This window comes from Vigna unguiculata, chromosome 5 (assembly GCF_004118075.2).
Source record: "Vigna unguiculata cultivar IT97K-499-35 chromosome 5, ASM411807v1, whole genome shotgun sequence".
Taxonomy (NCBI): Eukaryota; Viridiplantae; Streptophyta; class Magnoliopsida; order Fabales; family Fabaceae; genus Vigna; species Vigna unguiculata.
Window position 1 is genome coordinate 125,859 of NC_040283.1, and position 13,869 is coordinate 139,727.

At 34.9% G+C, this 13,869-nt stretch overlaps 3 protein-coding genes across 3 annotated transcripts; 1 reads left to right on the plus strand and 2 right to left on the minus strand.

Annotated features, from left to right (window-relative positions):
• Positions 1-226: 226 nt before the first annotated feature.
• LOC114183551 (sulfated surface glycoprotein 185) lies at positions 227-1,734 on the minus strand. Its single transcript, XM_028070609.1, has 2 exons — positions 1,468-1,734; positions 227-1,363 (listed from the first exon to the last, which is right to left on the minus strand). The coding sequence occupies exons 1-2, from the start codon at positions 1,637-1,639 to the stop codon at positions 750-752; spliced, it is 786 nt and encodes a 261-aa protein (XP_027926410.1). The 5' UTR covers positions 1,640-1,734; the 3' UTR covers positions 227-749.
• Positions 1,735-3,035: 1,301 nt separating this feature from the next.
• On the minus strand, positions 3,036-10,663 carry LOC114185252 (signal peptide peptidase-like 2). Its single transcript, XM_028072873.1, has 14 exons — positions 10,351-10,663; positions 10,056-10,214; positions 9,692-9,803; positions 9,185-9,301; positions 8,099-8,256; positions 6,892-7,071; positions 6,485-6,519; positions 6,223-6,379; positions 5,438-5,491; positions 5,259-5,351; positions 4,673-4,815; positions 3,959-4,029; positions 3,556-3,639; positions 3,036-3,466 (listed from the first exon to the last, which is right to left on the minus strand). The coding sequence occupies exons 1-14, from the start codon at positions 10,504-10,506 to the stop codon at positions 3,369-3,371; spliced, it is 1,617 nt and encodes a 538-aa protein (XP_027928674.1). The 5' UTR covers positions 10,507-10,663; the 3' UTR covers positions 3,036-3,368.
• A 946-nt stretch (positions 10,664-11,609) lies between these two features.
• Positions 11,610-13,269, plus strand: LOC114185603 (ras-related protein RABA5e-like). The gene is made up of 2 exons (XM_028073436.1): positions 11,610-12,129; positions 12,613-13,269. The coding sequence occupies exons 1-2, from the start codon at positions 11,793-11,795 to the stop codon at positions 12,933-12,935; spliced, it is 660 nt and encodes a 219-aa protein (XP_027929237.1). The 5' UTR covers positions 11,610-11,792; the 3' UTR covers positions 12,936-13,269.
• Positions 13,270-13,869: the final 600 nt, after the last annotated feature.

Below are 13,869 nucleotides of genomic sequence, written 5' to 3' on the forward strand. Positions count from 1 at the left end.
TCTTATAGGATCAAACACCTAATTCTAAACTAAAAGCTATATATAATAGTGATGACACAATTTTTACACATAATGCAACTTTGTGTTTGTATGGTTTCTGGTTCTTAACCTTAACTACCTTAAAAATTCTGTTTTCACAGAAACCTATGGCAGGAGATTATCTTTGAACCTAAGATAATCTATGAGATGTACAATCAAATCAATATGGTTAGTTACTCTGCCTGGAAAAACACAAACACTTCCATTTTTGTTTTTTCTGTTATTGAATCGAAAATTTACAAGAATTAACCATGACATTATATCTTTACATAAATTAATCAAACAAAGCAGCACATCAAGTTACTACACTAGGAACCAACATGTCTTGATTGAAGTAAAATCCTATGATCCCTTTTCTGTGATCATCCATCCACATATTATTCTCTTGTGACCTGCTTTACTTTTTGACTCAATAGCACAGCACAGCATACACGTGAGCTGAACAAGACATCACAGACCGGGTTGTGCTACCACCCAATAAAGTTTCGGAAAATTACTGAATTGCACTGTAGTTTCTATATCATGTTGTTTATGACAGGAATCACATGCTTCCATACAAATGTAATTATGACAGGAATAAATAAAGAAGATATAAAGTTGGTTCTAAGGGTTTGAAAGAGCAGACTAAAGAGGTTGTGGATTCATCTCATAATCACCATTGCTGATAAAAAATAAATAAATAAATAAAAGAGTAGGGAGTTCTTGGGAGTTTAGGGAGTTTGGTGTTGTGGTATATTAGGAGAAGGTGAGGGAGGAATGTGAGGGATCCAAGTAGAAGGATCTCCTAAGTTAAATGCAGGTGGAGAAAATGCAGATGGGGTTGGACGATATTGTGGGAAAGGGAAAGGCAGAGAAGGGATTGGTGGTGAGGTTGGGAATGGCAATGGAGGAAAAGGAAAGGATGGAAAAGGTGGAAGGGGAGGGAACGGTGGTAGCTGCGGCGGCCAAGGGAAGAAGAACTTTGCTGAAGACAGTTGCTCATTCTGATGATGTCCACACAAGGTAGTGTTCTTTTGAGGTGGCTTGAAACTGAGACCACTCAAGGTGTACACACACATGTTGTCTTGTTTCGATTTGACTGATATCTCGCGTGTTGTGCTCTTGAGAAAAGGAACATTGCAAGTGGGAGTGGAGCTACTTATCAGAGATGCTTGGCAGAGAGACACAATTGCTGAACCATCCATGCAGTTAACTCCATCCACTGATGGTATCTCCAACTTGTACACTCCATTTTGGTCTGTGGTTCTGTTCACTGAGAAGCTTATCTGCTCGCTGGTTTTTGGTGAGGTTGCTCTAAATCTGCACTGTATGTGAACTTCAACACCTGATTAATTGATAGGTTAATTAGAACAAATCCAATGAAACAGTGCATTGCAAAATCAAAACTCACGGACCATTCATCTCTGCTCTGATTGATTAATTTCTTACCTTGCAAGAAGTAGCTGTGTTTAGAAAAAGTGCTGGTGGAGCAGGTATCACAATAAACAGCTCCTACTACGCTGATGTGAGAGATAATTGGAGTTGGAGTTTGAGCAATGAGCACGAAAGGGGAAGTGAAGAGAGATGTGACAAAAAGAAGAAAAATAAGAAATTGATCCATGGATGAAAAGAGAAGAGTGAGGATGAAGAAGGTTCTACAAAATTAAAGCATTTGGAATTGTGTGATGATTGGGAGTGGGAAGGGAAGGGGAACAATATTTTATAGTGAGAAAGTGTGCATAGAAGAACCCGTGAGTGTGTAGTGGTAGGACCAAGAGCAATAAGAGAGTTGAAATTTTTAATGTGTTCACTACAAACAAAGACATGTGAAGATGTTGTTGGCAGAATATGGGGTGGCAAAGAAGCTGGGGGTTGGAGAGGTGAGTGTACCAAAAGAGATCGAATTTTTTTTTTTTTTTTATTTTAGCAACAAAATGCACAACTCAAATATTTTACTCCATCCAAACTTTTCTACCACTCACACTCAGACCTCATTGTAAAGAACAATGGGAGAGTCAAGTAAAGTGGTGGAAAAACTAAGTTATTCAAAACATGTGTTGTGTGGTGTATCTTCAAATTATCAGGGAATGGAATCAGGATTTAAGAACAGTAATCAACATTTGATCACTAAGAAAACCATAATTTGTCTTCTTCTAAATTGACTAACCATTTTATCCAAAGTAGATTATGAAATATGAACGGTAAAAATTAATGCATAAATTTAAACAGAACTTCTAACAAAGAAAATAAATTCATGGATAGAATAATGTCTTCAGTATATATAGCAAAAAAAAAAACAATTATTGAGGGATCTATGGAAATAAAACTTAAGTTCCGGTTTAACCATTTAGGATAGCTTTATTCAAAATTTTTTTGTCAAAGTAGACCCAATAAGCCCACATGTGATTTCCCCCAATCAAAATGTTCAATTTCATTAACAATAATCATTTAACTTTTTAATTTTGGAGAATCCTCTGCCATATAAATTAAATGGATAAATATATGACTTGATTTTGTAGTTTTAATTTGAAATTTCCTGCACTGCCATATATATATATAAAAGAACAATTTTAGATTTTATACATTTCTTATAAATTGACATTTGTTGTACCACGATTCCATTTGGATTTTGTTTTAAATTTGTTTATTCATGTTAAGGTATTGTTTTATTTAACAACAGTTATTTTGAAAAATAAAAAACGCACATTGTTTTTAATTTTAAATCAATGTTTATATTTATTTTAACTTACCCATTCTTTAAATAATTTGATTTCATTAATTACATGATGATTGAATGTAATTTGAGAAATAAACATATTAATATTCTTTACTGGCTCCAGATTAATTAGACCAAGGTGACTGTACAGTTTTGAAACCTGAAATAACATTCAAATATCAGACCATTTTATAATTACAAAATTCCTCTTGTAAACATTTACTATGTAAATAGCTTTTTTCTAATATATTCCTTTAGAGCACAATACAGTTGTCATTTGTTATATAATCTTGAATTTGTGGGACTTAAAAAGTATAAAAAATTCTTCTTGAATTCACTGTGGCAGTTGAAAAGGTGAAAGTTCAATGGCATCTTCAGAGGCGATATGATGGTAAATTTGTTATACCTACTTTTCCATCTGTTTATCATTCCTTTTACAAGTGAACTATGAAGCAGTCATAATCATAAAAGCATTCAATCATTAATACAGAAGATAGTTTACGAGCCTGTACTGTACACCTGCTGTTTTTCCTGACCTCTGCATTCATTCCATATCATTGAGATGCTGAGAACATTTCCCGAGTTGCAGGTCAATTTCTTCAATCCTCAAAAGATTAATTAATTATGAAATCATTTAAACTTCAGAATGCTCTGTTGACAATGATGGGTCAGTGCCATAATTCCAAAGGCTCTTCAACTCACCTCTTATACATCCCAATATGACAGTGACACCTGTTCATTTAATTAGACAACAATTGGAATCAGATAGGTTTAACTTAAATATCGAGTTACGCATCTAATCTCAGCACAAAACTAGTTACCTAGTGTACAAGGAACAAGGTAGAGAAGAGCAGGTTGTCCATTTCCGTTCATAAGATATAGTCCCAAATACGTGAAAACGAGGCCTAAAACAGAAAAGGATTATCCGTCACGACATAGAAGCATTGAAACGAGGTTGTGATGTGACACACAAATTAGGATCTTCAGCATTGGTAACTTATTTTAGATTCCTTGTGACTGGAAGCATATGCAAGTTTCAGTTTTCAAGCAGTGTACGACAGACCTTAAATTCTGAACTCTAATCAATCAATACTTGAATAAATCCTAAAATTACTTGGCCTTGAATTGAATGTAGATGAATAAAACATAAGCAACACAGTTTTAGCCAGAGTTATGATATAAATTTACGAGTCTTTCAATCTAAACATGAAACAAAGAACTCACCAATGCCATAGCCAATTACCAGCCAAAGAAAATATCCATTTGATGCTCCCCTCCCATTATCTTTGTCAAATCTATGACAACCAAAATACAGAATACATATGTTAAAACAGCATTTTTTTTTCTATAAAGTACATAAATAAATATTAAAAATGAACTTTCCGATGTTCTGCAAGCCCAAGAAAGCTAAAGCATGCACATAAATTATGCTAAACTTGTTATAACTGGAATTTGTTCTGTTCCCTTTAAGGACCTTGGTAAAGATGTTTGTACATAGGTCAAAAGTTTGCATGTATTAAGCATTGATAAGACCTTGATGAATCTTTTTGCATAAAAGGTGGCAGTATTTGCCAATATACTATGTATTTTCATGAAATACAGGATTAGATTTTGATATCCATAACAGGATTGGTTATCACACGGTGCCAGAAGCAGGCAAAGTGCAATCAAATTGCAAATATCAAGTTCGTAAACTGAGTACAAGTTCCAAAGCCTACGATTCACTTAACCAAACAGTAGCTTCCCCAGTGGAATGCAAACAGGGCGAAGAAAAATGATGGAGATAAGAAACATCAAAATAACTCAATAAATAGCCATTATTCTTTGGTTTCTGTTTTCTGTGGGAGCAAAAATAGACAGTATTCATTCAAATGTACATCTTCAATTTTGCAAGTCTAGCATTTCGATATGATGTTGACTAAATAAGGAGTGAAGTACCTATGAGCAAAGGAAATAAGCAACCCAGGAAAGAGAATATCCCCAAACCCAATCATGTCATACCCTCCCCAGGGATCAAAAAGACGAGGAAATCTTAAAAGCATTGGAATTGCCTCACCACCTGCCTTATCACCTCGAGCAACCTAGAAATTAAAGTCCATGTAAGAGTATAAAAAATCTATAAAACACAACAATTATCACTTCCTTTTTAATAAAGCAACATTAGAGAGAGAAGTCCCTCTGAAAAATATACAACTACAAGTGTTCATAGGGTAGCTAATTTATTTATATATATATATATATATATATATATATATATATTATAATAATAGAGAGAAAGAGATTAATCAGCTAGTGGTCGTTGAATTTTTGTGTTCAAACTATTTCTCTTGATATTCTTCAGAAGATGATGTATCCTGTAACTTAATGCTTCTACTTTCTCTTCTTCCTTCTATGAAACTTTTATTTTTATCAAGTAAAAGAAAATAAGTACTTATATTACTCTAACTTTAAAGATGCTAACGTGGCTGAGACAAAGAAGTTAAAGTACTATAATAGTAGTAGTAGTAGGAAAGTAAATACTTACTGCAATCATAACACTCTCGTGGAATATCACTGGAGATATGAATACCCAAAAAATGTCATAGACAAAGGCACAACAAAGGAGTACCGTGGCAACCTATAATATCATGCACAAGAAACTATTAGAGCTGTTCCAATATACAAGACAAATTGATTGCAGAGATAAAGAATCCATGCAGGTACCTTAATATTAGGTAATCGAGCCAACTGCAAGACTGTTATCATCAAACAGATGCCCTGTGAAGAACAAAGCAAAAATTCAAGTGTATAGCACACAATGAAAGATCACACAATCTTATCATCATCAGCTAATGGTTTCAAAAATAATTGACATAAACAAGCTTCTAGATTGACATCTAAGAAAGCACACTGTGGAACCAACCACGATCCCAATTCAGTATTTGACCATTGTGTGCAGATTTAAACAAATATTATTTAATTATTTGAGAAAAACTAATATAAAGATTAGGAATAAAGGAAATTCAAAAGAAATATTAGTAAGAGTATTTATAGTTTATGAACTACCAACCACTAGGGTAGTTAACTATGGTCAAATGGATAGCTGCTTGTTAACATAATAAACTACTTGATAGTTACAACATTCCAAAACTAGAGGGGCTGTTATACCAAGAATATATGTTTTTTTGTCATTTCTCTAACATAAATACATATGGATTTGAGCAGATCAATGTAAATATTGAGATGAATTCAGTTAAATATATTTAAAAAATGAAATAGGAATTTTCCACAAATAAACACTAAGAAAGACCAAGACTTAAAGCCATTGCAATTTCTGCTGCAGTTCTTCATACAACGTTCCCGATTTCCAAAGACAGTCAGTATTCATGGACAAGTTTTGAGAAAGAAGGAAATTTCTTATTCTAGGCATCTCTAACAGTGTAAGATTGAATTTAGAAACTGAAATAATAATAGAAAGACCTGTCCTGCCGGTACTAAATGAAACTTACAAGAATATCTTGGCCAATCCATGAATATGACTCCTGTCGCGTAGCAGCCCAGAATATTGCAAATGCCACACAGAATAACAATACTACCAGTGAGAAAATAGAAGTCTCCCCAAATAGAGGTACGGTTACTGTCTTCTGACCACAACTTTGGCCTTTTCTGCTCATTCAAATTAGAATAAAAACAGAAATTAACAGAAACCATGGCATGCAGAGGAAACAGAGCACACTTTCAGGCCAGAAAACAAAGAGACATGGGTTGTACCTTACAGTCAGGCTTACAATACAATTGTGCATACCCTGAAATTCAAAAAAAAAAAATAACTTACAGAGGAATATTGGAGATTTAAATTTCACATGTTGATGACGATAACGATGTTTGTATTAGTGCTCCTAAATTCTTTATCTCTAGAGACTTTCACTCTCTTCCTTTTTTCTCTTACCTTTTAATAACTTGTGTATGTAATCAACAAAACTAATGCAGTATAATCTGATTACTAAACGTGTCAAAGACTCAAATTGCTAGTTCAAAATTGAATTTATTTATAGACTGCAACATGGAAGATTCAGAACCAATACCTCCTTTTTCATGCACACCATGAAATACGATTTTTGGCTAATTAGCAAGAGAACTAAACTACAGCAAATATCCATGTAAATGAGCTACATTACCTCAACACCACCTATGCAGAAAAGTACAATAAGCACCCAGACAAACCAAGATGACATGAAGAAGAACAATAGTACAAGAAAGGCAGATGCTGCTATGACAAATATGATGGCACCCTTTGAATCAATATGAACAATTTCCTTGTCAAAATCATCTCTGGCTGTTTCAGCAATGGAAGATTCCTAACAAAAGAAGCATATAGGTACAAATTAATACACTTGAACATGTCTTAAAAGTAAACGTGAAAAAAATTGTATCAGTAAACAAAAAGGAAGAAGGCACACTCTTATACTCCATTGTAAAGTTCATAGAAGGTAGGTGGTATTATTTATTCCTGGGAATATTATAATGAGGAATATTATCTTCAGTAAATCAAACTAAACATGTTTGGATAGAGTTTAACATTTATGGGAATGCTTACAGAAAATCAACTGATAGAAGTACAAAACACCAGTGGGAATCGAAGTTAATGGCCGGATGTATGATAAGTTGAAATTTCTAACATTTCCCGAGGGAATGAATATGCCCACCTATAGGACATAAGTACAACTCAGATGACTCCATTTGGTAAAAGCATCTCGAGGCTTAAGTACCACATCAAGTAGTTTATTCTACTCAACGTGGAACTCCTAACATTGTTACCTTTAAAGGCCCATATTTATGTTCATGATGGTTTTCAATCAATTGACACTGACCCGATGGTAGCTTTTTTTCTTTGATGGATTTACTCACCTACTAGTAAAAAACTAGTCCATTAAGTGGGAGAATTTCAAGGCTTAAGTACCATATCAAGTAGTTTATCCTAGTTAATATGAGAATCGGCCATGGAAACAAAATCCAAGCAAAATATAAAGATGACACATTCACAGGAATCAGCCATGTCTCAAAAATAATTTAAAACATATAACAAATCCAGGAATTTTACATTCATAAGTTCATTCCCAGGAACAATTTTGCAAATCTTAAAACACACTCTTAATAAAATTATCAGTGGCTAAACAAAATGAAATAGCAAATGTAGATCAATACACATGCTAAGGTCAAACTGTGATTATACATTTCCCATTTTAGCATTGTTCAAATATTAGTAGATTCTTTCTCGACAAATGTATGTCCTCACATTTAGAAAAGTGTTTTTTTAGGAATCACAAAAGCACATTTATGTATAACAAACTTCATGGATAATATAGGGTTGCAAGGAAAAAAAACCTTGGGACATAATTCATTATAGCGCTCATCAGACTTCTCTGGAGAAGTAAAATCCGACCATAGAGAAGCGCATACAATTGTTCCGACAGACATCAACCACAAAAATGCAACTGAGAAGTCAACAAGTGGGCGAGGTGGAGCATATAACAAAATTTCAACTGCAATAGACAACTCAAAATTAACAATCTGTAAGTCAATTAGAAAATAAACCTGACATCTAGATGAATAAGCTTATTTATTAACGAAACCATGTTTGTCTTTCGCATCCTATTTACTCAAATAACACATTGTGGCACTATTAGTATTAATCAATATTTTTAAAACTTAAACAATCCATGAACCACAAAATGAGATCAGCTAAGGTTTCAAGGTCAAATGAATTAATTGGACATTTATAACATACTAATAGACTCTAAACCGTGGGGAAAAAACAAAAATAAATATCTAACATGAATAAAATATATCTCAGTGCAGTTCTTTGATTTGGACAAAACATAGATTCATTTTCCCAAGCAAGTTAATATATCAAATTACTGTACAAGAATCATTCAGAAGAACCATTGGCTTAGCAGTGGCATGCTCCATCTGTCACTGGAAAAGCTTAGGTTCAACTCTTGCTCAAACCATTCAATGCAATGCATAAAAAAAAAGAGCTACTAAGAGCATTTCCAATGGTGGTTTCTTAATGAATTCCTTAACTTCAAGAAATGAATCTACTCCGGACAAGAGGTGTTCCTTTAAAATAAGATGTGCATATTATATGAGAAATGGGTTCTTAACATTAAAAATTGATTATCTAGTATTAACAACCATTAAAAAATACATAATTGTGAGTTGTTAGGAGTCCATTAAAGTTACTTCCATAGGAGCAAAATACATATCCCACTAGGCCCAGTCAGGTCTATAGTCACAGGCAGCACCATTGAACTCAAATACACATTTTGCAATGGCCAAAAAAGAAGAAAAAACAGAAAAAAATATATTATTTGCATCTTAGAAGTATACAGCATCGTTTAATAGATAAACAAGGCTTAATATTAAAACAACAATTGTACCAAAAGATGTTTGAAGAATTGAAGTCCTGACCTTTCCTTCCAGATATTAAAGAATTGTTGAGACCTTCTCCTGCTGACTTTGTTATCATTACAACTGGAATTGAAATATTTGCCTCACTGCTATTGGAGCAAACCATCTCAAAGAGATCTGGAAAAATTAATAGTTGATATTACACTAAATACGATCATATAAAACTTTATCGACCAGAGCAGAAAAAAGAAAACATTGCTAGTCATTAATTGCAACAAAAGCAATGATTCAATAAGTAAATTGTATGATAAAACATTTAGTGAATATTCAAAGCTGAGAGCAGTAGTGTGAAAACTGCCGTGTAACTTTGCCCATGCTTATGCCAGTTGTTTTACTACTTAGTACTCATTTGATCTTTCCATTACGTATTAAATGCACTCAAGAATTGTCTGCATCTTCATATAAATTGAATATGCTTTAGTATAAAAAAGTACATTTGCAACTCACTTTACCAATGATTGAAAATGAGTATGGAAGTCTCATAGTGTGTGAAGCACTAAAACAAACCTTCTGCATCATTTATTACCAACATGCCAGTAGCACCTCCAGACTGTGCAAATTCAGCTTTGACTGTAAAGTCACAACCCCCACGCATACAGAGAGCAACTGATCCAGACAACTGTAAAAAGAAGAATGCATAACTCACTGGGTATGTTTCTTGAGAAAAACAATATACCACATTAACTATCAGCTATTGGAGGGTAAAAATAGAATAACAAAAAACATTTTGAAACATGAAGATAGAACATGGATGGGGTCCCTTATTAGATAGAAAGTTTATCAAGTGTGTTTGTAAATCGGCACGTAGCAAGGGCATAAATGTATTAGATCGTAGGTGCAGAGAAGCAGGGTGGAAGAGGAAGAAAAGAACCTTAGAAGTTGAATTGGAACAGCAGTCTACAGGATTAGAGAAAATTGCAGGAGTTCTGACACTGTTTTCAGGTTTCTCAGGCAAAAGAGAGCCAAATCTGGCAGTGACGCCATTATAAATACTCCCTTCCACGCCATCAATCCAGTTCTCCACCTTCACCTGCAGCCAGCCAGTGAATAAAGAAAATCATATAAAATTGTGATGGATTGTGGAAGCGACTCGCACGAGTAGAAGAGAAGAAAAATCGGGAGATCGAACGGAAGTAAGAAAAGAATAATTGATGGAAAGAGAATACCAATTGGAAGGGGTTATTGCAGGATTGGGACTTGGGAGCCCTCTGGTCGTCGCGTTTGGCATCGTTATCGGCGGCGGCGGCGGCGGCGGCGGCAATGAGAAACAGCAGTAACAGCAACACAGGGAAGCGAGGAGGCGACATCGTTTTGGTTTGCATTGGCAGCAGATAAAGAATTGTAAGATTTATTGTTTTGTTCGTTGCATGAACCAGGGATTCAACTCAACTCAATTCAATTCAATAAGGTAAGTCACAGAGTCCTCGAGGCTCTCTTCACTGCATCCACTGCACTCCAACGCCGATTAAAACAACAACCGTTCCATCTTTACTTGTCTTCTATTCTATTTTTAATTAATTATTAAATTAAACGAAACGACGCCGTTTCTCAACGTCACCAAAACTTTGCAATTACCATCCTACGGCTACCATTTATTTCAGCTTTATCCAATACGGCCAACCCCATGCAACTTACCTATTCCCTCTTTCTCTCTTCCCATTTCCCCACGTCATCATCTTCTATCCAAGGTTCCGATTATTTCAAAAATAATATCATTTATTTTTGTTATAAAATTGTTAAGAAGATGATTATTCCTTTAAATGAACTCAATTAAACACATGCCACACGAAACTAAATTAGTCCTTTTTTTCTCTTGAATTTAAAAGTTACAATCGAATATTTTTTAACGTGAAACTACTACTTTACAGTAAAGAAATGAAAATAGTAGGAGTGAAAGAACCCAAATCTTCTACTGGATTTGTGTGTAGTGTATTTAGTTTAATATTAAAAGAATAATAATATTTTAATTTATTTTTTTATTCAATTTTAATCTATTACTTTTATTATTTTTAGATTATTTATTTTAATTTTTTTAGTGATAAAATGTGATGATTTAAAATAAGAATAATGAGTTAAAAATGGATTAAAATATCATTATTCATATTAAAATATACTTGTTATAAATTTTTAAATATATTTAAAATATTAAAATCAGTCTTTATTAATATATCAAAGACACAAAACAGAAAAAATATAATAAAAAATGTAAATTCGAGTCAAAAATGCATTAAACAGAAGAAAGAGAATTATAAAAGCAGGAGTTAATTATAGTTAGCGATCATAATAATGCTATGAATTAGATTAGGACGCGTTAGTGCGTTAACAGTAATAATAATAATAATAATAATAATAATAATAATAATAATAATAATAATAATAATAATAATAATAATTTGAATTTTATTAAAAAAAAAATGAAAGGAGTGGGACAAGAAGGGCAATGAATGCAGGAGAGTAGAGTAACGGAGCTTGTGGATGCCAGGTTGTGTGGAGTATCATCACAGCGAAGCATTCAGTCTCCGAAACTAAACCTTTCCTTTTGCCTCTGTCTCTGAGTTGGAGTTGGAGGAGGGTCGGAGAAGGAGGAGTGAGGAAATAGAGTTCCAAAATGTGGGGTTCGGATGACGAGGGGGGAGAAGAGTACCTCTTCAAGATCGTCATAATCGGAGACTCGGCGGTCGGAAAATCCAACCTCCTTTCCCGCTACGCTCGCAACGAGTTCAATATGCACTCCAAGGCCACCATAGGCGTCGAGTTCCAGACCCAGTGCTTGGAGATCGATTCCAAGGAAGTCAAGGCTCAGATTTGGGACACCGCCGGCCAAGAGCGATTCCGCGCCGTTACCTCCGCCTACTACCGCGGCGCTGTCGGCGCTCTCATTGTCTACGACATCTCCCGCCGAACCACCTTCGACAGCGTCGGTCGCTGGCTAGACGAGCTTAAAAGTACTCTCTTTTTTTTCTCTCTCTCTCCCTTCTACTGCCAGATCTGGTCTTCTTCCTCTTCGCCGATCTGATTCTCCTCTTGTGCACTCCTACGCTTCTTTATTTATACTTGTCTTCTGCTCTCTACTTTTCTCTGTTATCACCTTTTTCACAGGCTAACCTAGAAGCACCTTTCAATTTCTCGATTCTCTTGTGCAACTTCTCTTGTAGCTTCGTCTCACTCTCTATACTTCTTCATAAAGATTCAAAGAAATCAATCATAAAAGTAAAAACTCGTAATTAGAGAATAGACGTTGGTATCTTCTCAAGTACAGCTATTGTACTTAGATAAATACATGCATGTATAGAGAGAGAGAGAGAGAGAGAGAGAGCAAATGAATAATGGAGTTTAGTGTAAAAAAATAAGTTGTGTTTTTTGTGAGAGCAAAGGCCATTCATGGATGCTAACGAAGCTATTTTATTGTATGGTGTGATTTGATGCAGCTCATTGCGATACGACGGTGGCCATGATGCTGGTGGGGAACAAATGTGATTTGGAGAATATAAGGTCGGTGAGCGTTGAGGAAGGGAAAAGCCTTGCGGAAGCGGAAGGATTGTTTTTCATGGAAACGTCTGCGTTGGACTCCACCAACGTGAAGACGGCATTCGAGATGGTTATTCGAGAGATATACAACAACGTGAGCAGGAAGGTCCTCAACTCCGATACTTACAAGGCAGAGTTGTCGGTGAACAGGGTGAGCCTCGTCAACAATGGCCCTGCTACATCCAAGCAAAATCAGTCCTATTTTTCTTGCTGTTCCAGATGATCTGCACTGCAATGCACCACATACAACTCAGCTTTGTCACTTCACCTCAATTTCTTTTTTGTTGCTTTATTAATTAATTAAATGGGTTGGTTGGATTTTTCCTTGGTCGCTCGCTATGATTTCAAAGCTTGTTCATCTGTTACAACTATAAGACAGTCAGACAGACAGAAATATAGTAGCCAAAATGTTGTCTTCAATTTTAAGAAAACCAAAACGGGTATAATTGTATAATCGGGGGTAAAAGAAAAGGAGCTTGTAATTTGATTTGCAGCAAATGAAAGCGAACATCTATTTATTTATCGTCTGTGTGATTATTGGTAATGGGTTCTTTTCTTCTTCTTCTTCTTCTTTTGTCTTTTTGAGTCCTCATGTTATCTGCTCTCCACGATTCTTGGGTCAAAGGTTGTTCTTCCTGCAGGTTAGCTGAGCTGAACTGGGCGTGGTTAGTTTTCATTTGAATCGGTATGATTTACGACTGCTTTGTCTTTCTTTTTTGACTGATGTTTAGCACTTGGGTTTGTTTAGAACACCAGGGCTTCCCTTTTCAGCTGATTTGCTTGGTGAATGGCAAATTGGCAATAAAAGCAAGCAACTTGTAAATGTAATCTTAAATTCATACCATTCTGCGTAGACATGTTTTGTCTCTTAGCTCAAATGAATCACACATGTATTGGGAGGTTGGATTTGGTCAAGTAATGTACCTGGAAGTTGGTTGCCTTCAATTCATTAGATTCTTCTGAATTGACGAATATAGTCTATGACTTGTGATTTATATGACCGTAAAAAGAGACTGCATTTATATGAACTCAACCACACGCTTAAAGCTTTTGCCTGCATATTGTGATGTAAAAAAGATGGTTCATACATCTCTTGGTTATACTTTGATGCAAAAATGATGGTTCATACATCTCCTGACTTGACATATTGAAAATTA

Coding starts and splice junctions, on each gene's coding strand:
- LOC114185603 (XM_028073436.1), top strand. CDS start 11,793: ATGTGGGGTTCGGATGACGAGGGGGGAGAAGAGTACCTCTTCAAGATC. Junction 12,130..12,612: donor CTGGCTAGACGAGCTTAAAA/GTACTCTCTTTT, acceptor GATTTGATGCAG/CTCATTGCGATACGACGGTG.
- LOC114185252 (XM_028072873.1), bottom strand. CDS start 10,506: ATGCAAACCAAAACGATGTCGCCTCCTCGCTTCCCTGTGTTGCTGTTA. Junction 10,215..10,350: donor GCAATAACCCCTTCCAATTG/GTATTCTCTTTC, acceptor GGCTGGCTGCAG/GTGAAGGTGGAGAACTGGAT. Junction 5,492..6,222: donor GGATTGGCCAAGATATTCTT/GTAAGTTTCATT, acceptor TGTTCTTCACAG/GGCATCTGTTTGATGATAAC.
- LOC114183551 (XM_028070609.1), bottom strand. CDS start 1,639: ATGGATCAATTTCTTATTTTTCTTCTTTTTGTCACATCTCTCTTCACT. Junction 1,364..1,467: donor ACACAGCTACTTCTTGCAAG/GTAAGAAATTAA, acceptor TCAATTAATCAG/GTGTTGAAGTTCACATACAG.